A 26,005-nucleotide genomic window follows, 5' to 3' on the forward strand; every position below is an offset into this window, starting at 1 on the left:
CTACTTCCGGGTTGGAGCGAGCGGTCGCATCCGCACTCGGTCCGCAGGTAGTATTACATTTCATTACATTTCACTATAGCACAACGGTTTGATTTGTCTAATCTTAGCAATTTCTTCTTAGCTAGCTACATAGCTGTCTTTGTATCATCGTATTTCGTCGTCCTAACGCAGTCTACACTGCTATCTGCCCTGCAGCTAGCGAGCTAGCTAACGTCCACCGTCTACCGATTAGCAGCACAACTATTACACTCAACTGAACGACTTGATTAGTGTAGTGTTAGCTAGCTACATAGTTGTCTTTGCTGTCTTCGTATCCAAGATAATTGTGTAGTTTAGAGTGTGTAGTTTTAGAGTGATTATCTTAATTTACCGAGGTTAGCTAGCCAGCTATTTGTCGTCCTTAACGTAGGAGACACTGCTAGCTAGCCAACAGCTAGCCAACGTCTACCGAACAGAACTTCCGCACTCAACAACCCGGTCGCATTTCGCTTCGCTCCACAGGTAGTATCACATTTTTCATTTCATTTCATTACAGTACAACGGCTTGATTTGTTTGATCGTAGCTAGCTACATAGCTAGCTACATAGCCGTCTTTGTATCAAAGATAATTGTGTAGTCTAGAGCGATATCCTAGGTTAGCTAGCCAGCTATTGTCGTTCTTTTAACGCAACGTAACGTAATCAACACTGCTAGCTAGCCAGCTAGCCCCGAATAGCAGCACAGTAGAAACTATTACACTCAACGGAACGACTTGATTAGTGTAGTGTCAACAACGCAGCCACTGCCAGCTAGCCTACATAGTCAACAACGCAGCCTCTGCCAGCTAGCCTACTTCAGCAGTACTGTATCATTTTAATCATTTTAGTCAATAAGATTCTTGCTACGTAAGCTTAACTTTCTGAACACTCGAGACGTGTAGTCCACTTGTCATTCCAATCTCCTTTGCATTAGCGTAGCCTCTTGTGTAGCCTGTCAACTATGTGTCTGTCTATCCCTGTTCTCTCCTCTCTGCACAGACCATCTGCACCCCTTCTGAAAAAACCTACACTCAATCCCTCTGATGTCAACAACTACAGACCAGTATCCCTTCTTTCTTTTCTCTCCAAAACTCTTGAACGTGCCGATCCTCATCCTTGGTCCAGCTCTCTCCGCTCTATCTCTCTCAGAATGACCTTCTTGATCCATATCAGTCAGGTTTCAAGACTAGTCATTCAACTGAGACTGCTCTTCTCTGTATCACGGAGGCGCTCCGCACTGCTAAAGCTAACTCTCTCTCCTCTGCTCTCATCCTTCTAGACCTATCGGCTGCCTTCGATACTGTGAACCATCAGATCCTCCTCTCCACCCTCTCCGAGTTGGGCATCTGCCGGCGCGATGCCCACGCTTGGATTGCGTCCTACCTGACAGGTCGCTCCTACCAGGTGGCGTGGCGAGAATCCGTCTCCACACCACGTGCTCTCACCACTGGTGTCCCCCAGGGCTCTGTTCTAGGCCCTCTCCTATTCTCGCTATACACCAAGTCACTTGGCTCTGTCATAACCTCACATGGTCTCTCCTATCATTGCTATGCAGACAACACACAATTAATCTTCTCCTTTCCCCCTTCTGATGACCAGGTGGCGAATCGCATCTCTGCATGTCTGGCAGACATATCAGTGTGGATGACGGATCACCACCTCAAGCTGAACCTCGGCAAGACGGAGCTGCTCTTCCTCCCGGGAAGGACTGCCCGTTCCATGATCTCGCCATCACGGTTGACAACTCCATTGTGTCCTCCTCCCAGAGCGCTAAGAACCTTGGCGTGATCCTGGACAACACCCTGTCGTTCTCAACTAACATCAAGGCGGTGGCCCGTTCCTGTAGGTTCATGCTCTACAACATCCGCAGAGTACGACCCTGCCTCACACAGGAAGCGGCGCAGGTCCTAATCCAGGCACTTGTCATCTCCCGTCTGGATTACTGCAACTCGCTGTTGGCTGGGCTCCCTGCCTGTGCCATTAAACCCCTACAACTCATCCAGAACGCCGCAGCCCGTCTGGTGTTCAACCTTCCCAAGTTCTCTCACGTCACCCCGCTCCTCCGCTCTCTCCACTGGCTTCCAGTTGAAGCTCGCATCCGCTACAAGACCATGGTGCTTGCCTACGGAGCTGTGAGGGGAACGGCACCTCAGTACCTCCAGGCTCTGATCAGGCCCTACACCCAAACAAGGGCACTGCGTTCATCCACCTCTGGCCTGCTCGCCTCCCTACCACTGAGGAAGTACAGTTCCCGCTCAGCCCAGTCAAAACTGTTCGCTGCTCTGGCCCCCCAATGGTGGAACAAACTCCCTCACGACGCCAGGACAGCGGAGTCAATCACCACCTTCCGGAGACACCTGAAACCCCACCTCTTTAAGGAATACCTAGGATAGGATAAGGTAATCCCTCTCACCCCCTTAAAAGATTTAGATGCACTACTGTTCCACTGGATGTCATAAGGTGAATGCACCAATTTGTAAGTCGCTCTGGATAAGAGCGTCTGCTAAATGACTTAAATGTAAATGTAAATGTTGATTATAAACAACGTTTGCCATGTTTCTGTCAATATTATGGAGCTAATTTGGAATATTTTCCGGCATTTTCATGACTGCAATTTCCGGGCAATTTCTCAGCCAAACGTGAAGAACAAATGGAGCTATTTCGCCTACAAAAATAATATTTTTGGAAAAAAGGAACATTGGCTATCTAACTGGGAGTCCCGTGAGTGAAAACATCCGAAGCTCATCAAAGGTAAACTATTTAATTTGATATCTTTTCTGATTTCCGTGACTAAGTTACCTGCTGCTAGCTGGACAAAATGCTATGCTAGGCTATCGATAAACTTACACAAATGCTTGTCTAGCTTTGGCTGTAAAGTATATTTTGAAAATCTGAAATTACAGGGTGATTAACAAAAGGCTAAGCTGTGTCTCAATATATTTCACTTGTGATTTTCATGAATAGGAATATTTTCTAGGAATATTTATGTCCGTTGCGTTATGCTAATTAGTGTCAGTCGATGATTACGCTCCCTCATGCGGGATGGGGAGTCACTGCTTAATGATGAGTTTGGAGAGTACTATGGTGTTAAATGCTGAGCTGTAGTCGATGACATAGGTATTCCTCTTGTCCAGATGGGTTAGGGCAGTGTGCAGTGTCATTGCGATTGCGTTGTCTGTGGACCTATTGGGGCGGTAAGCAAATTGGAGTGGGTCTTGGGTGTCAGATAGGGTGGTGGTGATATGGTCCTTGACTAGTCTCTCAAAGCACTTCATGATGACGGAAGTGAGTGCTACGGGGCGGTAGTCAATTTAGTTCAGTTACCTTAGCTTTCTTGGGAACAGGATCAATGGTCTGGGCTGGCAGCCTTGTTGAAATGTTTTACTCACGTTGGGCACGGAGAAGGAGAGCCCACAGTCTTTGGTAGCGGGCCGTGTTGGTGGAACTATATTGTCCCTAAAGTGTGCAAAGAAGTTGTTTAACTTGTCGGGAAGCAAGACGTCGATGTCCGAGACAGGGCTGGTTTTCTTTTTGTATTTCGTGGTTGTCTGTAGACCCTGCCACATATGTCTTGTGTTTGAGCCGTTGAATTGTGACTACACTTTGTCTCTATACTGAAGCTTTGCTTGTTTAATTGACTTACGGAGGGAATAACTACACTGTTTGTATTCGGCCATATTTCCAGACGCCTTGTCATGATTAAATGCGGTGGTACGTGCTTTCAGTTTTGCGCAAATGCTGTCATCAATCCACGGTTTCTGGTTAGGGAAGGTTTTAATAGTCACAGTGGGTTCAACCTATACACTTCCTTATAAACTCGCTCACCGAGTCAGCGTATACGTCAATGTTATTATCTGAGGCTACCCGGAACATATCCCAGTCCACGTGATCGAAGCAATCTTGAAGCGTGGAATCCGATTGGTCAGACCAGCGTTGGATAGACCTAAGCACGGGCGCTTCCTGTTTTAGTTTCTGCCTATAGGAGGGGAGCAACTAGATGGAGTCATGGTCAGATTATCAAAAAGGAGGGCTGGGGGAGGGCCTTGTATGCATAGCGGAAGTTAGAGTAGCAATGGTCGTGCATGTTACTCGCTCGTGTACAGCAATCCACGGTTGCTGCTACAATTTAGGTAGCCTTGTTCTCAAATTAGCTTTGTTAAAATCCCCAGCTACAATAAATGCAGCCTCAGGATATATGGTTTCCAGTTTGCATAATGTCAAGTGAAGTTCCTTGATGGCTGTCTTGGTATTCACTTGCGGGGGAATATACACGGCTGTGACAATAACCGAGGAGAGTTCTCTTGGGAGATAATACGGTCGGCATTTGATTGTGAGGAACTCTAGGTCAGGTGAACAGAAGGACTTGAGTTCCTATATGCTGTTACAATTACACCATGATTCGTTAATCATGAAACATACACCCCCGCCCTTCTTCTTACCGGAGAGATGTTTATTCCTGTCAGCGCGATGCATTGAAAATCCCTTTGGCTGTATGGACTCCGACAGCATGTCCTCAGCTAGCCATGATTCCGTGAAATAGAGTATGTTACAATCCTGGATATCTCTTTGAAAAGCAACTCTTGCCCTGATTTCATCAACTTTGTTATCTAGGGACTGGACTTTAGCGAGTAAGCGGTGGGTGGTGTGCATGCATCCGAAGCCTCACTAGAAGACCGCTCCAGCACCCTCTGCTCCAACGGTGTTGTTTTGGGTCGGCCTCTAGAATTAGTTCAAATGCCCTGGGAGATGAAAACAAAGGATCCGCTTTGTGAAAGTTGTCTTCCTGGTTGTAGTGCTGGTTGTGCTGGTAAGTTGACGTCTCTATGATATCTAATAGTTATTCCCGGTTGTATGTACAGATACAGAGAGTTGTAAATCTAAAACCCATGAGACCAGTGCAGGTCTACTAGGTGCTGGGGTTCAACTCTGTGTTTTTGTGTGTGTGTTGGACAACTTGGCACTCCTAAAATATAGAGAGAAAATAAAGGAGGGAAGGAGAGGAGAGGAGGGGAGGGGAGGGGAGAATCACAACTGTCATCACAAACAAGAACCATCTGTCTCATTTGTGTAACTTGTTTTCTTTTAATATGAGAAGTATGCTGGTGAGATGTGAGTTAGAGAGAGGCCTGGGAGGGCAGGACTGAGAACTAAAGCCTCCATCCTCTGTCTCTCACTCACAGACCATGGCTTTGGCTTGGTTATCTCCCAAACCTGCCCTGTTAACCCCTCGCGTGCACTTGCTGGTGTATGTGTGCTCAACCTAGGCACAGAGAAACAAGTGAAAGAGAAAAACCTACTAACCATGCTTGTGTAATGTAAGCTGAAGTTTCATGCAAATCTCCCATTGACATCAGTTCATGATGTGATAGGTTGGGTTAAGTATGTGTGATTTAGCCCTGAGTGTACAGTAGTATGTATTCTGGTTGCTCCTGTCCCTCACACTCTTCTAATCTGCCAAAAAGCTGCATACCAACAAACTATCCAGTATAGCAGGTTCAACTCCATGGATACCCAGTCTATAGCTGTACACAGGTTCAACTCCATGGACACCCAGCCTATAGCTGTACACAGGTTCAACTCCATGGACACCCAGCCTATAGCTGTACACAGGTTCAACTCCATGGATACCCAGCCTATAGCTGTACACAGGTTCAACTCCATGGATACCCAGCCTATAGCTGTACACAGGTCCAACTCCATGGATACCCAGCCTATAGCTGTACACAGGTTCAACTCCATGGATACCCAGCCTATAGCTGTATACAGGTTCAACTCCATGGATACCCAGCCTATAGCTCTACACAGGTTCAACTCCATGGATACCCAGCCTATAGCTGTACACAGGTTCAACTCCATGGATACCCAGCCTATAGCTGTATACAGGCTCAACTCCATGGATACCCAGCCTATAGCTGTACACAGGTTCAACTCCATGGATACCCAGCCTATAGCTGTACACTTTCTGGGCTGATCAGATAGATGCTGAAGTGTCCACCTGAGAGCCAAACAGCTCAGTTCCCAGGTTAGTCACTAGATGACCCTGCTGGAGAGGACCAAACAGCTCAGTTCCCAGGTTAGTCACTAGATGACCCTGCTGGAGAGGACCAAACAGCTCAGTTCCCAGGTTAGTCACTAGATGACCCTGCTGGAGAGGACCAAGCAGCTCAGTTCCCAGGTTAGTCACTAGATGACCCTGCTGGAGAGGACCAGATGCCCAGGGTTTTCCGGCTGCCATATTAAGCCCAGCTGAAAGCTGAAACCTCCCTCTTGTGATCTCAGAGCCCTCTCCCTGGGCTGGGGTCCATGGTTACGGTATGCCCCAGAGAAGCCTGTCCAAATGTGAAATTGCAGGCAAGTATTCTCATCAGGCAGGCGGTGACAGGGAAGCACAGGGAAGCATTTGTCCCTGGGAACATTGTAGAAATTCTGTGGGAAAGCCAAGCCCCGCTGCCCAACACGGGAATATTTACTTGAATATTTTCACACCTCAGATGGTTCTCAGATGGAGGGGCCAGATGGAGGGGCCAGATGGAGGGGCCAGATGGAGGGGCCTGCCTGAACACTCTCACACAGTCACACAGGTACAAACTGGTGTGCTTCTACTGCGGAAGTACTGTGGGAGCCAGCCAAGCCCCAAATTGTTTCTCTTGTCACCATTGCTCTGCTCCTCCACACACAATACACGCATGCATGCCCCCCCACCCCCCCTAGTGAACACAGTTCTAGAGCTCTTAGGCCTCAATATCTCTGCCTCCACAAACACAGGAAGGAGAGGTATTACTGATACTCTACTCCTACCCCCTCGCCGCTCCCCTCCTCCCCGTCTTCTCCCCAGCTGACTGTGTACAGACAGGAGCCTGCAGAAATGCCCCGGGTTCATTAACAGGAATATTATCAAGCGATCACCACTCCCACCTCTCTCCACATCATCTGGGGCATCAGGAGGCCTTATTGAGGCAGAAGCTACCGAGTGCTGAAAGAGACACCCAAGACAGATTGAGACTGAAAGGGAGACAGATAGAGACAGAGAAAGACAGAAAGGGAGAGAGACTTAAAGGGAGACAGAGACTGAAAGGGGGAAAGAGAGAGACAGAAAGGGAGACAGAGACTGAAAGGGGGAAAGAGAGAGACAGAAAGGGAGACAGATAGAGACAGGATGGGAGACAGATAGAGACAGGCTGGGAGACAGATAGAGACAGAAAGGGAGACAGATAGAGACTGAAAGGGAGACAGAGAGAGACTGAAAGGGAGACAGAGACAGAGAGAGACAGAAAGGGAGACAGAGAGAGACAGAAAGGGAGACAGATAGAGACAGAAATGGAGAAAGAGACTGAAAGGAGACAGATAGAGACATAAAGAAAGGGAGACAGAGAAAGACAGAAAGGACACAGAGACAGAAAGGAGACAGAGACAGAAAGGGAGACAGAGAGAGAAGGGAGAAGAGGGACAGGGAGCAGAGAGAGACAGAAATGGAGAAAGAGACTGAAAGGGAGACAGATAGAGACATAAAGGGAGACAGATAAGAGACAGAGAAAGACAGAAAGGGACACAGAGACTGAAAGGGAGACAGAGACAGAAAGGGAGACAGAGAGACAGAAAGGGAGACAGATAGAGACAGAAAGGGAGACAGATATACACAGAAAGGGAGGCAGATAAAAACTGAAACGGAGACAAAGACAGAGAAAGACAGAAAGGGAGACCTATAGAGACAGAAAGGGAGTCATAGAGACATAAAGAGAGGCAGAGACATAAAGGGAGACAGTGAAAGACAGAAAGGGAGACAGAGACTGAAAGGGAGACAGATAGAGACAGAAAGGAGACAGAGACAGAGAGAGACAGAAAGGGAGACAGAGAGAGACAGAAAGGGAGACAGATAGAGACAGAAAGGGAGACAGACAGAGACAGAAAGGGAGACAGAGACAGAAAGGGAGACAGAGAGACAGAAAGGGAGACAGAGAGAGACAGAAAGGGAGGCAGAGAGAGACAGAAATGGAGAAAGAGACTGAAAGGGAGACAGATAGAGACATAAAGGGAGACAGATAAGAGACAGAGAAAGACAGAAAGGGACACAGAGACTGAAAGGGAGACAGAGACAGAAAGGGAGACAGAGAGACAGAAAGGGAGACAGAGAGAGACAGAAAGGGAGGCAGAGAGAGACAGAAATGGAGAAAGAGAATGAAAGGGAGACAGATAGAGACAGAAAGGGAGACAGAGAAAGCCAGAAAGGGAGACAGAGAGAGACTGAAAGGGAGACAGAGAGAGAGAGAAAGGGAGACAGATAGAGACAGAAAGGAGACATACAGAACAGAAAGGGAGACAGAGACAGAAAGGGAGACAGATAGAGACAGAAAGGGAGACAGACAGAGACAGAAAGGGAGACAGAGAGAGACAGAAAGGGAGACAGAGAGAGACAGAAAGGGAGACAGACAGAGACAGAGAAAGGAGACAGAGACGGGAGAGAGAGACAGAAAGGGAGACAGATAGAGACAGAAAGGGAGACAGAAAGAGACAGAAAGGGAGACAGAGACAGAAAGGGAGACAGAGACAGAAAGGGAGACAGATAGAGACAGAAAGGGAGACAGATAGAGAGAGAAAGACGAGGAGACAGAAAGGGAGACAGAGACAGGGAGACAGATAGAGAGAGAAAGGGAGACAGAGACAGAAAGGAGGAGAGAGACAGAAAGGAGACAGATAGAGACAGAAAGGGAGACAGATAGAGACAGAAAGGGAGACAGAGAGAGACAGAAAGGGAGACAGATAGAGACAGAAAGGGAGACAGATAGAGACAGAAAGGGAGACAGAGAGAGACAGAAAGGGAGACAGATAGAGACAGAAAGGGAGACAGATAGAGACAGGATGGGAGACAGATAGAGACAGGCTGGGAGACAGATAGAGACAGAAAGGGAGACAGATAGAGACTGAAAGGGAGACAGAGAGAGACTGAAAGGGAGACAGAGACAGAGAAAGACAGAAAGGGAGACAGATAGAGACAGAAAGGGAGACAGATATACACAGAAAGGGAGGCAGATAAAAACTGAAACGGAGACAAAGACAGAGAAAGACAGAAAGGGAGACCTATAGAGACAGAAAGGGAGTCATAGAGACATAAAGAGAGGCAGAGACATAAAGGGAGACAGTGAAAGACAGAAAGGGAGACAGAGACTGAAAGGGAGACAGATAGAGACAGAAAGGGAGACAGAGACAGAGAGAGACAGAAAGGGAGACAGAGAGAGACAGAAAGGGAGACAGATAGAGACAGAAAGGGAGACAGACAGAGACAGAAAGGGAGACAGAGGCAGAAAGGGAGACAGAGAGACAGAAAGGGAGACAGAGAGAGACAGAAAGGGAGGCAGAGAGAGACAGAAATGGAGAAAGAGACTGAAAGGGAGACAGATAGAGACATAAAGGGAGACAGATAAGAGACAGAGAAAGACAGAAAGGGACACAGAGACTGAAAGGGAGACAGAGACAGAAAGGGAGACAGAGAGACAGAAAGGGAGACAGAGAGACACAGAAAGGGAGGCAGAGAGAGACAGAAATGGAGAAAGAGACTGAAAGGGAGACAGATAGAGACAGAAAGGGAGACAGAGAAAGACAGAAAGGGAGACAGAGAGAGACTGAAAGGGAGACAGAGAGAGAGAAAGGGAGACAGATAGAGACAGAAAGGGAGACAGATACAGAAAGGGAGACAGACAGAGAGAGAAAGGGAGACAGAGAGAGACAGAAAGGGAGACAGAGAGAGACAGAAAGGGAGACAGAGAGAGACAGAAAGGGAGACAGACAGAGACAGAAAGGGAGACAGAGAGAGAGAAAGGGAGACAGAGAGAGACAGAAAGGGAGACAGATAGACAGAAAGGGAGACAGAGACAGAAAGGGAGACAGATAGAGACAGAAAGGGAGACAGATAGAGAGAGAAAGGGAGACCGAGAGAGACAGAAAGGGAGACAGATAGAGACAGAAAGGGAGACAGAGACAGAAAGGGAGACAGAGAGAGACAGAAAGGGAGACAGATAGAGACAGAAAGGGAGACAGAGAGAGACAGAAAGAGAGACAGAAAGGGAGACAGATATAGACAGAAAGGGAGACCGAGAGAGACAGAAAGGGAGAGATAGAGACAGAAAGGGAGACAGATAGAGAGAGAAAGGGAGACAGAGACAGAAAGGGAGACAGAGAGAGACAGAAAGGAAGACAGATAGAGACAGAAAGGGAGGCAGAGAGAGACAGAAAGAGAGACAGAAAGGGAGACATATAGAGACAGAAAGGGAGACCGAGAGAGACAGAAAGGGAGACAGATAGAGACAGAAAGGGAGACAGAGAGAGACAGAAAGGGAGACAGATAGAGACAGAAAGGGAGACAGATAGAGACAGAAAGGGAGACAGATAGAGAGAGAAAGGGAGACAGAGACAGAAAGGGAGACAGAGAGAGACAGAAAGGGAGACAGATAGAGACAGAAAGGGAGACAGATAGAGACAGAGAGGGAGACAGAGAGAGACAGAAAGGGAGACAGATAGAGACAGAAAGGGAGACAGATAGAGACAGAAAGGGAGACAGATAGAGACAGAAAGGGAGACAGAGAGAGACAGAAAGGGAGACAGATAGAGACAGAAAGGGAGACAGATAGAGACAGGATGGGAGACAGATAGAGACAGGCTGGGAGACAGATAGAGACAGAAAGGGAGACAGATAGAGACTGAAAGGGAGACAGAGAGAGACTGAAAGGGAGACAGAGACAGAGAAAGACAGAAAGGGAGACAGATAGAGACAGAAAGGGAGACAGATATACACAGAAAGGAGGCAGATAAAACTGAAACGGAGACAAAGACAGAGAAAGACAGAACAGGGAGACCTATAGAGACAGAAAGGGAGTCATAGAGACATAAAGAGAGGCAGAGACATAAAGGGAGACAGTGAAAGACAGAAAGGGAGACAGAGACTGAAAGGGAGACAGATAGAGACAGAAAGGGAGACAGAGACAGAGAGAGACAGAAAGGGAGACAGAGAGAGACAGAAAGGGAGACAGATAGAGACAGAAAGGGAGACAGACAGAGACAGAAAGGGAGACAGAGAGACAGAAAGGGAGACAGAGAGACAGAAAGGGAGACAGAGAGAGACAGAAAGGGAGGCAGAGAGAGACAGAAATGGAGAAAGAGACTGAAAGGGAGACAGATAGAGACATAAAGGGAGACAGATAAGAGACAGAGAAAGACAGAAAGGGACACAGAGACTGAAAGGGAGACAGAGACAGAAAGGGAGACAGAGAGACAGAAAGGGAGACAGATAGAGACAGAAAGGGAGACAGAGAGAGACAGAAAGGGAGACAGATAGAGACAGAAAGGGAGACAGAGAGAGACAGAAAGGGAGACAGATAGAGACAGAAAGGAGACAGAAAGGAGAGAGACAGAAAGAGAGACAGAAAGACAGGAGACAGATATAGACAGAAAGGGAGACAGAGAGAGACAGAAAGGGAGAGATAGAGACAGAAAGGGAGACAGATAGAGAGAGAAAGGGAGACAGAGACAGAAAGGGAGGCAGAGAGAGACAGAAAGAGAGACAGAAAGGGAGACATATAGAGACAGAAAGGGAGACCGAGAGAGACAGAAAGGGAGACAGATAGAGACAGAAAGGGAGACAGACAGAGAGACAGAAAGGAGACAGATAGAGACAGAAAGGGAGACAGATAGAGACAGAAAGGAGACAGAGAGACAGAAAGGGAGACAGAAGACAGAGACAGATAGAGACAGAAAGGGAGACAGATAGAGACAGAAAGGGAGACAGATAGAGACAGAAAGGAGACAGAGAGAGACAGAAAGGGAGACAGATAGAGACAGAAAGAGACAGAAAGGAGACAGAGAGAGACAGAAAGGAGACAGATAGAGACAGAAAGGGAGACAGATAGAGACAGAAAGGGAGACAGAGAGAGACAGAAAGGGAGACAGATAGAGACAGAAAGGGAGACAGATAGAGACAGAAAGGGAGACAGATAGAGACAGAAAGGGAGACAGAGAGAGACAGAAAGGGAGACAGATAGAGACAGAAAGGGAGACAGAGAGAGACAGAAAGGGAGACAGAGACAGAAAGGGAGACAGAGAGAGACAGAAAGGGAGACAGATAGAGACAGAAAGGGAGACAGATAGAGACAGAAAGGGAGACAGAGAGAGACAGAAAGGGAGACAGATAGAGACAGAAAGGGAGACAGAGAGAGACAGAAAGGGAGACAGATAGAGACAGAAAGGGAGACAGAGAGAGACAGAAAGGGAGACAGAGACAGAAAGGGAGACAGATAGAGACAGAAAGGGAGACAGAGAGAGACAGAAAGGGAGACAGAGAGAGACAGAAAGGGAGACAGAAAGGGAGACAGATAGAGACAGAAAGGGAGACAGAAAGGGAGACAGACAGAAGGGATGCCATGTGGTCTGTATTTCAGCATAATCCTTGCTCTCTGGTATGCTGGCTCTCTCTGCTTCTCTGCCTTCTTACCATCTGATTGGAGCAGAATCAGAGAAGCCGTGAAACACGAGCCTCTGTGCTGTTTCTTCCCAAACCCACGGTGACTGCTCCCATGGCCAGGGGATATGTGCCCTGATATCTGGGATGATAGATGTGCTGATCTCTGGCACATAAATTGTGTTTATAGGTGTCAGTGTTGGGGAAAAGAGCCTGGGGGAGTAATGTACCTCACACACACACACATAACACACATATACCACACAAACACAGACATTTTCAATAGAAATGTGTGTCCTGCGGCGAGGGTGTGTATGGGTGTGGGTGGAGGGTATCAGACTGCAAGAAGGGTCATGTCATGAAGGCTTGTCTCTGGAGTTTCTGTGACAGTAACAAGGCAGAAAGTCATTGTGTAGATTAGATGTCATCTGTATGTTGAGGGACACCTATGCACACAAGTAGCTTTTTTCTCTTTTCTATACATGTAGGGTTAATGTAGCTGTTCTCTCATATGGATACCCTGTCTCCATGTGTATTTCCTACATACTGATAAGGTAAAGTCTCTATACAAGTGTCAGTTAGCATTTACTCCATACCGGTCATTTATTTCTCTTTATTTCATCTTATATTCTGTATTTGACAATGTGAACATAAACAATGAGAAGCTCTTTCTCTCTTTCTAGGTGTGGGTACAGCCAGTACAGGACTCTGTAGATCGCTGTTGTCAGCCCCTGGTCCCTGATCCTTGATCCCTGGTCCCTGATCACTGATCCCTGATCCCTGGTCCCTGATCACTGATCCCTGATCCCTGATCCCTGGTCCCTGATCACTGATCCCTGATCCCTGGTCCCTGATCACTGATCCCTGGTCCCTGATCACTGGTCCCTGATCACTGATCCCTGATCCCTGGTCCCTGATCACTGATCCCTGATCCCTGATCCTTGATCCCTGATCCCTGGTCCCTGATCCCTGATCCCTGGTCCCTGATCACTGGTCCCTGATCCCTGGTCCCTGATCACTGATCCCTGGTCCCTGATCACTGGTCCCTGATCACTGATCCCTGGTCCCTGATCACTGATCCCTGATCCTTGATCCCTGATCCCTGATCACTGATCCCTGATCCCTGGTCCCTGATCACTGGTCCCTGATCCCTGGTCCCTGATCCCTGGTCCCTGATCCCTGATCACTGATCCCTGATCCCTGGTCCCTGATCCCTGATCGCTGATCCCTGGTTCCTGATCCCTGGTCCCTGATCACTGATCACCGGTCCATGATCCCTGGTCCCTGATCCCTGGTTCCTGATCCCTGGTCCCTGATCACTGATCACCGGTCCATGATCCCTGGTCGCTGATCCCTGATCCCTGATCCTTGATCCCTGGTTCCTGATCCCTGGTCCCTGATCACTGATCACCGGTCCATGATCCCTGGTCCCTGATCCCTGATTCTTGATCCCTGGTCCTTGATCCCTGATCCCTGATCCTTGATCCCTGGTCCCTGGTCCTTGATCCCTGCCATTCCTCCTGCCTGCCACTGGGTTATTCCACGAAATGAGTGCCTTTTGCGTCCCATTGATATTTTAAGTAAAGATTGTGCACCAATATAGCATTTTCAAATAGTCTTATATTAAATTAAATTCCTTTTAATTTACACCACATGGGGAATCTATCAGATGTTTTATATGAATAAAGACTTGCCAAAGTCTTTGCACCCTCTGTGACTTTTAGGAATATTTGAACCCACTTATCCCCACAATTTCACAAGATTTTGTAGCTTAGACATTTCTGAAGATTACTATTTATTTCATGTGATTAGTCTGTCCCTCATTTTACTCATTTTAATATGGCAAAACGATTTATTTTAAATATTTTTTTCAAAAGAAACATTAAACATCTAATAGTAGAATCATAGTGTAAAAGCAGGTCAGCTGGTTCTTCTTATTTTGTTTTGTGGTGGAAAACTGAGCGGGTCGAGCATAACACGTCAACCCTGTTACCCATAGATAGACAGGCTAGAATAACACGTCAACCCTGTTACCCACAGATAGGCAGGCTAGAATAACACGTCAACCCTGTTACCCACAGATAGGCAGGCTAGAATAACACGTCAACCCAGTTACCCACAGATAGGCAGGTTTGAATAACACGTTAACCCTGTTACCCACAGATAGGCAGGCTAGAATAACACGTCAACCCTGTTACCCACAGATAGGCAGGCTAGAATAACACGTCAACCCTGTTACCCACAGATAGGCAGGCTAGAATAACACGTCAACCCTGTTACCCACAGATAGGCAGGCTAGAATAACACGTCAACCCTGTTACCCACAGATAGGCAGGCTAGAATAACACGTCAACCCTGTTACCCACAGATAGGCAGGCTAGAATAACACGTCAACCCTGTTACCCACAGATAGGCAGGCTAGAATAACATCAACCCTGTTACCCACAGATAGGCAGGCTAGAATAACACGCAATTCAGATAGGCAGGCTAGAATAACTCAACCCTATAGGCAGGCTAGAATAACACGTCAACCCTGTTACCCACAGATAGGCAGGCTAGAAATGTAAAAAATATTATAATGTGGGAAGCTTGCATTCAATTGCCTCTCCCTATTGCACACAACACACTTCCATTCCCCCTGTCACAAAGGGATTTATGGCAGATTTTTAGATGAAATTGTCAACCCTGTTATGGTCAACCCTGTTACGGTCAACCCTGTTACGGTCAACCCTGTTACTTTATTTGGCACTTCATACGCACTTACTATAGTATTTTTTTATTTAACATCTTGAAATGGGAAAACTTATTTTATTAAGTCAAACATGACAGATTGATAAAATTGTGTGAAATATATATATTTACTAAATTACACTTCTCAAAAGGCACTGAATTGGAGGCACACCCCCATTATTAAAACAGCTGGAAGGAATCAGGACTGGGTTTGGCTTCAGGGCACAACTAGCTGGACTCAGGATATTGACAGGATATTTAAAACATTTTATGTTGGTACCCAGTCAGCTGCAATAATGGTTGTTTTAATGAGTGATATCAAGCCATCACCCACACATAAACAAACACACACAAACACACACAGAAAGCATGAAATGAACATGCAACCCTGATATCAGAGTTGTTTTCTTACATTGTAAAGAGACATGTCAAAAGAAATATGACAAACAAGAGTATAATCATTTGACACAGCATATATTTCATTTGAACATACATTCATACGCAGTATAGTCTTCTTCAGTGTATAAGTCTTTACAGATCTATGTTTCTATAATGAATAGCATGTTACTATAGAAAGCTTTGGCTTATGGTGGTTGTACATGGTAGCCACACATAGGTCAGCCCCTGTGCCCTGGCAGAGACTGTATGTAGTGTATGGTATGCTGTGTGGCATATGGTGCGGTGTGTGTGCGGCTAGTGTGTTGTACGTTATGTATTTAGCGAGTGTGGTGTGTATGTGCATGTGTGTGTAGTATACGATGTGGGACAGTGATGTGTGTGTAGGCTTTGTTGTTTGTGGTAAGGTGTAGGGACGGTGGTATGTGGTGTGGTGTGGTATGTGGTGTGGTATGTGGTATGTGGTATGTGATGTGGTGTGGTGTGGTATGTGGTGTGGTGTGGTATGTGGTATGTGATGTGGTATGTGGTGTGGTATGTGGTATGGTATGTGGTGTGGTATGGTATGCGGTATGGTATGTGGTGTGGTATGTGGTATGGTATGTGGTGTGGTGTGGTATGTGGTGTGGTATGGTATGCGGTATGGTATGTGATGTGGTATGGTATGTGGTGTGGTATGTTTTGTGGTATGTGGTGTGATATGTGGTATGGTATGTGGTGTGGTATGGTTTGCGGTATGGTATGTGGTGTGGTATGGTATGTGGTGTGGTATGGTATGTGGTGTGGTATGGTATGTGGTGTGGTATGTGATGTGGTATGGTATGTGGTGTGGTATTGTATACGGTGTGGTGTGGAATGTGGTATGGTATGTGGTATGGTATGCGGTATGGTATGTGGTGTGGTATGGTATGGTATGTGGTGTGGTATGGTGTGGTATGGTGTGTGGTGTGGTATGGTATGTGGTGTGGTATGTGAGGTGGTGTGGTATGTGGTGTGGTATGGTATGTGATATGATGTGGTATGGTATGTGGTGTGGTATGGTATTTGGTGTGGTATGTGATGTGGGGTGTGGTATGGTATGTGGTATGTGATGTGGTATGGTATGTGGTGTGGTATGGTATGTGGTGTGGTATGGTATGGTATGTGATGTGGTATGGTATGTGATGTGGTGTGGTATGTGGTGTGGTATGGTATGTGGTGTGGTATGTGGTGTGGTATGTGGTGTGGTATGGTATGTGGTGTGGTATGTGGTGTGGTATGGTATGTGGTGTGGTATGGTGTGTGGTGTGGTATGTGGTATGGTATGTGGTGTGGGTATGTGGTATGGTGTGTGTAAGTGGTGTATGGTATGTGGTGTGGTGTGTATTTGGTGTGGAATGTGGTATGGTATGTGGTGTGGTATGTTTTGTGGTATGTGGTGTGGTATGTTTTATGGTATGTGGTGTGGTATGGTATGTGGTGTGTATGGTGTGGGTATGTGGTGTGGTATTTGTGGGTGGTATGTGGTATGTGTGTGGTATTTTGTGGTGTGGTATGTGTGTGGTATGGTATGTGGTGTGGTATTGTATATGGTGTGGTGTGGAATGTGTTATGGTATGTGGTGTGGTATGTTTTGTGGTATGTGGTGTGGTATGTTTTGTGGTATGTGGTGTGGTATGGTATGTGGTGTGTGGTGTGGTATGGTATGTGGTGTGGTATTTAATGTGGTGTGGTATGTGGTGTGTGGTGTGGTATTTTGTGTGGTGTGGTATGTGGTATGGTATGTGGTGTGGTGTGATATTTTATGTGGTGTGGTGTGTGGTGTGGTATTTTATGTGGTGTGGTATGTGGTGTGGTATGTGGTATTTTATGTGGTGTGGTATGGTATGGTATGTGGTGTGGTGTGATATTTTATGTGTTGTGTGGTGTGGGTATGTGGTATGGTATGTGGTGTGGATGTCATAAGGTGAACGCACCAATTTGTAAGTCGCTCTGGATAAGAGCGTCTGCTAAATGACTTAAATGTAATGTAAATGTGTGGTATGTGGTATTTTATGTGGTGTGGTATGTGGTATGGTATGTGGTATTTTATGTGGTGTGGTATGTGGTGTGGTATGTGATATGGTATGTGGTGTGGTATTTTATGTGTTGTGGTATTTTATGTGGTGTGGTGTGGTATGTGGTGTGGTATGTAGTGTGGTGTGGTATGTGGTGTGGTATGCGATGTGTGGTATGGTATGTGGTGTGGTATGTGGTGTGTGGTGTGATATGTGGTATGGTATGTGGTGTGGTATGTGGTGTGGTATGTGGTGTGGTGTGGTATGTGGTATGTGGTATGTGGTATGGTATGTGGTGTGGTATGTGGTGTGTGGTGTGGTGTGGTATGTGGTGTGGTATGTGGTATGTGGTGTGTGGTGTGTGGTATGTGGTGTGTGGTATGTGGTGTGTGGTGTGGTGTGGTATGTGGTATGTGGTGTGTGGTATGTGGTGTGTGGTATGTGGTGTGTGGTGTGTGCGCTCGGAGAGAAAAGTGCTTAAGTCATCTTGCACAGCATCCCTGCTCCACCCAGCCCTGTATGTATGTATGTATGTATGTATGTATGTATGTATGTATGTATGTATCTGTCTGTATGTATGTATATCTGTATCTGTCTGTATGTATGAATCTATCTGTATGTTTCTATCTGTATGTATCTGTCTGTATGTATCTATCTGTATGTATCTGTCTGTATGTATCTATCTGTATATATGTATCTGTCTGTATGTATGAATCTATCTGTATGTATCTATCTGTATGTATCTGTCTGTATGTATCTATCTGTATATATGTATCTGTCTGTATGTATGTATCTGTCTGTATGTATGTATCTGTCTGTATGTATCTATCTGTATATAGGTATCTGTCTGTCTGTATGTATCTGTCTGTATGTATCTGTATGGGCAAACTTCCTCCTGGTCTGACACAGACTAAGGCTGGATTCTATTGTATTGTGGGTTATAGGCATATTAAGGTTTTTTAAAGGCAATTTCCGATTGAGCAGACATATGCAGCGTTTATCATGAATGGGATCTCCACGAATGTGAACATGACATTTCAGACCTGCAGTACCTATAACCCGCGATCAGATTGAATTCCAGCCCATAACTGATTCTGTGTGTTCTTCTGTGAGTAATTCTGATTTTGTGACTGATTTCATGAGTGGGCAGCATCAGGGCTAAACGGGACAAATGTCCACACAACTAAACCGCTACTCAACCCCAACACAACACGGTCATGTACACCTGGACCACAAATTACAATGTCTGTGAGTCAGCATTCCTACTCTGGGCGGTAAAGTCTGTTCTCTCAGACCGACAGGCAGGCGTGTCTCTCTCTTTACATCCAGTGAAGCAGCAGCAAGATGGAGGGAAAACTCAGTTCCCCCACTCTCCCCTTCCCAGGTCCAATATGTCCTACCCTCAGTTCCCCTCTCCCCTTCCCAGGTCCAATATGTCCTACCCTCAGTTCCCCTCTCCCCTTCCCAGGTCCAATATGTCCTACCCTCAGTTCCACTCTCCCCTTCCCAGGTCCAATATGTCCTACCCTCAGTTCCACTCTCCCCTTCCCAGGTCCAATATGTCCTACCCTCAGTTCCCCTCTCCCCTTCCCAGGTCCAATATGTCCCACCCTCAGTTCCCCTCTCCCCTTCCCAGGTCCAATATGTCCTACCCTCAGTTCCCCTCTCCCCTTCCCAGGTCCAATATGTCCTACCCTCAGTTCCCCTCTCCCCTTCCCAGGTCCAATATGTCCTACCCTCAGTTCCCTTCTCCCCTTCCCAGGTCCAATATGTCCTACCCTCAGTTCCCTCTCCCCTTCCCAGGTCCAATATGTCCTACCCTCAGTTCCCCTCTCCCCTTCCCAGGTCCAATATGTCCTACCCTCAGTTCCACTCTCCCCTTCCCAGGTCCAATATGTCCTACCCTCAGTTCCCCTCTCCCCTTCCCAGGTCCAATATGTCCTACCCTCAGTTCCCCTCTCCCCTTCCCAGGTCCAATATGTCCTACCCTCAGTTCCCCTCTCCCCTTCCCAGGTCCAATATGTCCTACCCTCAGTTCCCCTCTCCCTTCCCAGGTCCAATATGTCCTACCCTCAGTTCCCCTCTCCCCTTCCCAGGTCCAATATGTCCTACCCTCAGTTCCCCTCTCCCCTTCCCAGGTCCAATATGTCCTATAGTTCCCCTCTCCCCTTCCCAGGTCCAATATGTCCTACCCTCAGTTCCCCTCTCCCCTTCCCAGGTCCAATATGTCCCACCCTCAGTTCCCCTCTCCCCTTCCCAGGTCCAATATGTCCTACCCTCAGTTCCCCTCTCCCCTCCCCAGGTCCAATATGTCCTACCCTCAGTTCCCCTCTCCCCTTCCCAGGTCCAATATGTCCTACCCTCAGTTCCCCTCTCCCCTTCCCAGGTTCAATATGTCCTACCCTCAGTTCCCTCTCCCCTTCCCAGGTCCAATATGTCCTACCCTCAGTTCCCCTCTCCCCTTCCCAGGTTCAATATGTCCTACCCTCAGTTCCCCTCTCCCCTCCCCAGGTCCAATATGTCCTACCCTCAGTTCCCCTCTCCCCTTCCCAGGTCCAATATGTCCTACCCTCAGTTCCCCTCTCCCCTTCCCAGGTTCAATATGTCCTACCCTCAGTTCCCCTCTCCCCTCCCCAGGTCCAATATGTCCTACCCTCAGTTCCCCTCTCCCTTCCCAGGTCCAATATGTCCTACCCTCAGTTCCCCTCTCCCCTTCCCAGGTTCAATATGTCCTACCCTCAGTTCCCCTCTCCCCTCCCCAGGTCCAATATGTCCTACCCTCAGTTCCCCTCTCCCCTTCCCAGGTTCAATATGTCCTACCCTCAGTTCCCCTCTCCCCTCCCCAGGTCCAATATGTCCTACCCTCAGTTCCCTCTCCCCTTCCCAGGTCCAATATGTCCTACCCTCAGTTCCCCTCTCCCCTTCCCAGGTCCAATATGTCCCACCCTCAGTTCCCCTCTCCCCTTCCCAGGTCCAATATGTCCTACCCTCAGTTCCCCTCTCCCCTCCCCAGGTCCAATATGTCCTACCCTCAGTTCCCCTCTCCCCTTCCCAGGTCCAATATGTCCTACCCTCAGTTCCCCTCTCCCCTTCCCAGGTTCAATATGTCCTACCCTCAGTTCCCCTCTCCCTTCCCAGGTCCAATATGTCCTACCCTCAGTTCCCTCTCCCTTCCCAGGTTCAATATGTCCTACCCTCAGGTCTCCTCCCCAGGTCCAATATGTCCTACCCTCAGTTCCCCTCTCCCCTTCCCAGGTCCAATATGTCCTACCCTCAGTTCCCCTCTCCCTTCCCAGGTTCAATATGTCCTACCCTCAGTTCCCCTCTCCCCTCCCCAGGTCCAATATGTCCTACCCTCAGTTCCCCTCTCCCCTTCCCAGGTCCAATATGTCCTACCCTCAGTTCCCCTCTCCCCTTCCCAGGTTCAATATGTCCTAACCCTCAGTTCCCCTCTCCCTCCCCAGGTCCAATATGTCCTACCCTCAGTTCCCCTCTCCCCTTCCCAGGTCCAATATGTCCTACCCTCAGTTCCCCTCTCCCCTTCCCAGGTTCAATATGTCCTACCCTCAGTTCCCCTCTCCCCTCCCCAGGTCCAATATGTCCTACCCTCAGTTCCCCTCTCCCCTTCCCAGGTCCAATATGTCCTACCCTCAGTTCCCCTCTCCCCTTCCCAGGTTCAATATGTCCTACCCTCAGTTCCCCTCTCCCCTCCCCAGGTCCAATATGTCCTACCCTCAGTTCCCCTCTCCCCTTCCCAGGTCCAATATGTCCTACCCTCAGTTCCCCTCTCCCCTTCCCAGGTTCAATATGTCCTACCCTCAGTTCCCCTCTCCCCTCCCCAGGTCCAATATGTCCTACCCTCTGTTCCCCTCTCCCCTTCCCAGGTCCAATATGTCCTACCCTCAGTTCCCCTCTCCCCTTCCCAGGTCCAATATGTCCTACCCGCAGTTCCCCTCCCCTTCCCAGGTCCAATATGTCCTACCCGCAGTTCCCCTCTCCCCTTCCCAGGTCCAATATGTTCTACCCTCAGTTCCCCTCTCCCCTTCCCAGGTCCAATATGTCCTACCCTCAGTTCCCCTCTCCCCTTCCCAGGTCCAATATGTCCTACCCTCAGTTCCCCTCTCCTCTTCCCAGGTCCAATATGTTCTACCCTCAGTTCCCCTCTCCTCTTCCCAGGTCCAATATGTTCTACCCTCAGTTCCACTCTCCTCTTCCCAGGTCCAATATGTCCTACCCTCAGTTCCACTCTCCCCTTCCCAGGTCCAATATGTTCTACCCTCAGTTCCCCTCTCGCCTTGCCAGGTCCAATATGTTCTACCCTCAGTTCCCCTCTCCCCTTCCCAGGTCCAATATGTCCTACCCTCAGTTCCCCTCTCCCCTTCCCAGGTCCAATATGTCCTACCCTCAGTTCCCCTCTCCCCTTCCCAGGTCCAATATGTCCTACCCTCAGTTCCCCTCTCCCCTTCTCAGGTCCAATATGTCCTACCCTCAGTTCCCCTCTCCCTTCTCAGGTCCAATATGTCCTACCCTCAGTTCCACTCTCCCTTCCCAGGTCCAATATGTCCTACCCTCAGTTCCCCTCTCCCTTCTCAGGTCCAATATGTTCTACCCTCAGTTCCCCTCTCCCCTTCCCAGGTCCAATATGTCCTACCCTCAGTTCCACTCTCCCCTTCCCTGGTCCAATATGTCCTACCCTCAGTTCCCCTCTCCCCTTCTCAGGTCCAATATGTCCTACCCTCAGTTCCCCTCTCCCCTTCCCAGGTCCAATATGTCCTACCCTCAGTTCCCCTCTCCCCTTCCCAGGTCCAATATGTCCTACCCTCAGTTCCCCTCTCCTCTTCTCAGGTCCAATATGTCCTACCCTCAGTTCCCCTCTCCTCTTCTCAGGTCCAATATGTCCTACCCTCAGCTCCCCTCTCCCCTTCTCAGGTCCAATATGTCCTACCCTCAGTTCCCCTCTCCCCTTCAATCCACTCTCAACCTCACCCACCCCAAATCACTCACAATATCAAATAAGTTAAAAAAACAAAACAAAGAGCAATCACATCAATTAGAATCAACTGAGAGTGTGGGAGGGGGAGGGAAAATACTCTGTTGGGACTTGGAACTTGGAAAACATACACCGAGTATACTAAACACCTTCCTAATATTGAGTTTCACCCCCCCCCCCCCTGCCTTAAGAAGAGCCTCAATTGGCCGGGACATGGACTCTAGAAGGTGTCAAGCGTTCCACAGGGATGCTGGCCCATGTTGATTCCAATGCTTCCCACAGTTGTTAAGTTGGCTGGATGTCCTTTGGGTGTTGGACCATTCTTGAACCACACAGAATACTGTTGAGCGTGAAAAACCCAGCAGCGTTGCAGTTCTTGACACAAACCGGTGCGCCTGGCACCTACTACCATACCCCGTTCAAAGCACTCACATTTTTTGTCTTGCCCATTCACCCTCTGAATGGCACACATACACAATCTCCTCTCCATCTACACTGATTGCAGTGGATTTAAGAAGTGACATCAATAAGGAATCATAGCTTCACCTGCATTCACCTGGTCAGTCTATGCCACCTAACGTTTAGTATACTCAGTGTATATTTGCCGTTTTAGATTTTACATCCTGTGCGTGTGTAAGATGTTCCTTTAACATTGTATGAACCTTTCCTCTGTCTGGCTGGCTGTTCCCATGGTCTGTTGTTAAAGGAATCGGGGTGGCTTTGAAATATGGAGTAGAGGAAAACCACAAACACCCCCCCACCCTCCCTTTCTCTCTCCCTCCCCAAGTGCAGGTGAGGAGGGAGAGAGTGGGGAAATTGTTTGGGTCTCCACTGGGGGTTTCCATGGTGATCACCGGCAGGTGTGCATCTCCACCATCTTGCGGCACTGTTTGCACTTGACGTAGCAGCACCAGTGGAACTTACAGCTGCACCTGTCCACCACCTCCACCTCCTCTGTCTGGAAGCCCCGGCCGCAGCACATCAGCTCACAGCCGTCGATGGCCTTCGACGTCCGGTTACACTGCCGCCCCGCCGTACCCAGCATGCCTGGTGTGCGTGGGTCGTGGTCACAGAAGTCGGGGCTGGGCTCCAGGTAGACCAGGTCTTCGTCTGTGTGAGGTTTGAACTGGGAGTTCCGTGGCACCAGGACCTTGGTGGTGCCCACCTTGCGCTGCTCCACCTCTGTGGCGCCGTCAAACTTCTCCTTGATGACGTTGCCCACCTTGCGGAATGGGGGCATGGCCTTCCAGCAGGTCTTTACCTCACAGGAACCTGACACGCCATGACACTTACACTCCACACGCATGTGGCTCAGGATGGCCTGCAGGGAGACGGAAAGAATGCATGTTTTTATCTCCTATTCTCTTCTTTGCTGTTGAGTTTACTAGGACATATTTGTTTGTTGTGATAGGTCATACCTTCCTCCCGGCCTCGTTGTTGTGTAGGTTCATGAGTGCTTTGCTGGGGGACTGTCCTTTACTCCTCTCCCTTACGTCAATGAAGGACTGAGAGAAGGCCACTCCGTATGCTATGTTATCACTACAGCCTGACCACTGGAACCCTGGAGGAAGGGAGAGAGACAGAGAGAGGGAGAGACACGGAGAGATAGGGAGAGAGACGGAGAGAGATGGAGAGACACGGAGAGAGAGGGAGAGACACGGAGAGAGAGGGAGAGAGACGGAGAGAGAGGGAGAGACACGGAGAGAGAGGGAGAGAGACGGAGAGAGAGGAGAGACACGGAGAGAGAGGGAGAGACACGGAGAGAGAGGGAGAGAGACGGAGAGAGAGGGAGAGACACGGAGAGAGAGGGAGAGAGACGGAGAGAGAGGGAGAGACACGGAGAGAGAGGGAGAGACACGGAGAGAGAGGGAGAGAGACGGAGAGAGAGGGAGAGACACGGAGAGAGAGGGAGAGACACGGAGAGAGAGGGAGAGACACGGAGAGATAGGGAGAGAGACGGAGAGAGAGGGAGAGAGACGGAGAGAGGGGGAGAGAGACGGAAAGAGAGGGAGAGACACGGAGAGAGAGGGAGAGACACGGAGAGATGGGGAGAGAAACGGAGAGAGAGGGAGAGAGACGGAGAGAGGGGGAGAGAGACGGAGAGAGGGGGAGAGAGACGGAGAGAGAGGAGAGAGACGGAGAGAGAGGGAGAGAGACGGAGAGAGAGGGATAGACACGGAGAGAGAGAGGGAGAGACACGGAGAGAGAGGAGAGACACGGAGAGAGAGGGAGAGAGACGGAGAGAGAGGGAGAGAGACGGAGAGAGAGGGAGAGAGACGGAGAGAGAGGGAGAGAGACGGAGAGAGAGGGAGAGACACGGAGAGAGAGGGAGAGACACGGAGAGAGAGGGAGAGAGATGGAGAGAGGGGGAGAGACACGGAGAGAGGGGGAGAGACACGGAGAGAGAGAAACAGGGAGAGAGACTCGGACAGAGAGACACAGAGACACGGAGAGAGAGGGAGAGACACGGAGAAAGAGAAACAGGGAGAGAGACTCGGACAGAGAGAGACAGAGAGAGACAGAGTGAGAGTGTTAGCAGTCAAACATCTGATGTGTGTGTGTGTGTGTGTGTGTGTGTGTGTGTGTGTGTGTGTGTGTGTCCTACCCTCCGGACTGACTCCATGGACGGTGCGGTCGCAGCCACATTTCTCCAGCTCTCCGCTGCTACAGGCTCGGGTCACAGCAAACGCCACACTGGCTGCTGAGATGGCATACACAAAGGCTGCCTCCCGAGTGCCTGTCACAAATAAACAGGCAGACAATAAATACACAACTACATTCATCACAGATCAGGCAGTAAGTTTTTATCTTCAGATATAAAAGTATATTTATTGTAAGATAAGTTACTGATACTGAGGCGTACCCTGTGTGACGACCTTGCCGAAGACGGGCATGGTTTCCAGTGTGGAACAGTTCCATCGGCGGTTCCGGAACTGAAACTGACACTCGTCTATGGCTAGCTGAGCCCCACGCCGCACAGCATCCATCACCTCCACACTGCGCTTACAGATCTGCACCTGGTTAGAATAACGATCATTATTACAGATCTGTATCTGGTTAGAATAACGATCATTATTACAGATCTGCACCTGGTTAGAATAACGATCATTATTACAGATCTGTATCTGGTTAGAATAACGATCATTATTACAGATCTGTATCTGGTTAGAATAACGATCATTATTACAGATCTGTATCTGGTTAGAATAATGATCATTATTACAGATATGTATCTGGTTAGAATAATGATCATTATTACAGATCTGTATCTGGTTAGAATAATGATCATTACATTACCGATCTGTATCTGGTTAGAATAATGATCATTACATTACAGATCTGTATCTGGTTAGAATTATGATCATTACATTACAGATCTGCTCCTGGTTAA

General features: G+C 48.4%; 1 protein-coding gene across 1 annotated transcript; it reads right to left on the minus strand.

Annotated features, from left to right (window-relative positions):
* Window positions 1–23,429: 23,429 nt before the first annotated feature.
* LOC115124062 (protein Wnt-4a) lies at window positions 23,430–25,620 on the minus strand. Its single transcript, XM_065001858.1, has 4 exons — window positions 25,478–25,620; window positions 25,220–25,351; window positions 24,033–24,175; window positions 23,430–23,935 (listed from the first exon to the last, which is right to left on the minus strand). Exons 1-4 carry the CDS (start codon window positions 25,599–25,601, stop codon window positions 23,465–23,467), a joined length of 870 nt encoding a protein of 289 aa, XP_064857930.1. The 5' UTR covers window positions 25,602–25,620; the 3' UTR covers window positions 23,430–23,464.
* Between the last annotated feature and the right edge of the window lie 385 nt (window positions 25,621–26,005).

Source organism: Oncorhynchus nerka, linkage group LG15, assembly GCF_034236695.1.
Source record: "Oncorhynchus nerka isolate Pitt River linkage group LG15, Oner_Uvic_2.0, whole genome shotgun sequence".
NCBI classification, from domain to species: Eukaryota; Metazoa; Chordata; class Actinopteri; order Salmoniformes; family Salmonidae; genus Oncorhynchus; species Oncorhynchus nerka.

Excerpts from the sequence above, each read along its gene's own strand:
- LOC115124062 (XM_065001858.1), bottom strand. The coding sequence starts at position 25,601 with ATGGATGCTGTGCGGCGTGGGGCTCAGCTAGCCATAGACGAGTGTCAG. Across the intron at positions 24,176-25,219 it reads CCATGGAGTCAGTCCGGAGG|GGTTCCAGTGGTCAGGCTGT; the intron begins GTAGGACACACA and ends CCCTTCCTCCAG. Across the intron at positions 23,936-24,032 it reads ACAACGAGGCCGGGAGGAAG|GCCATCCTGAGCCACATGCG; the intron begins GTATGACCTATC and ends GTCTCCCTGCAG.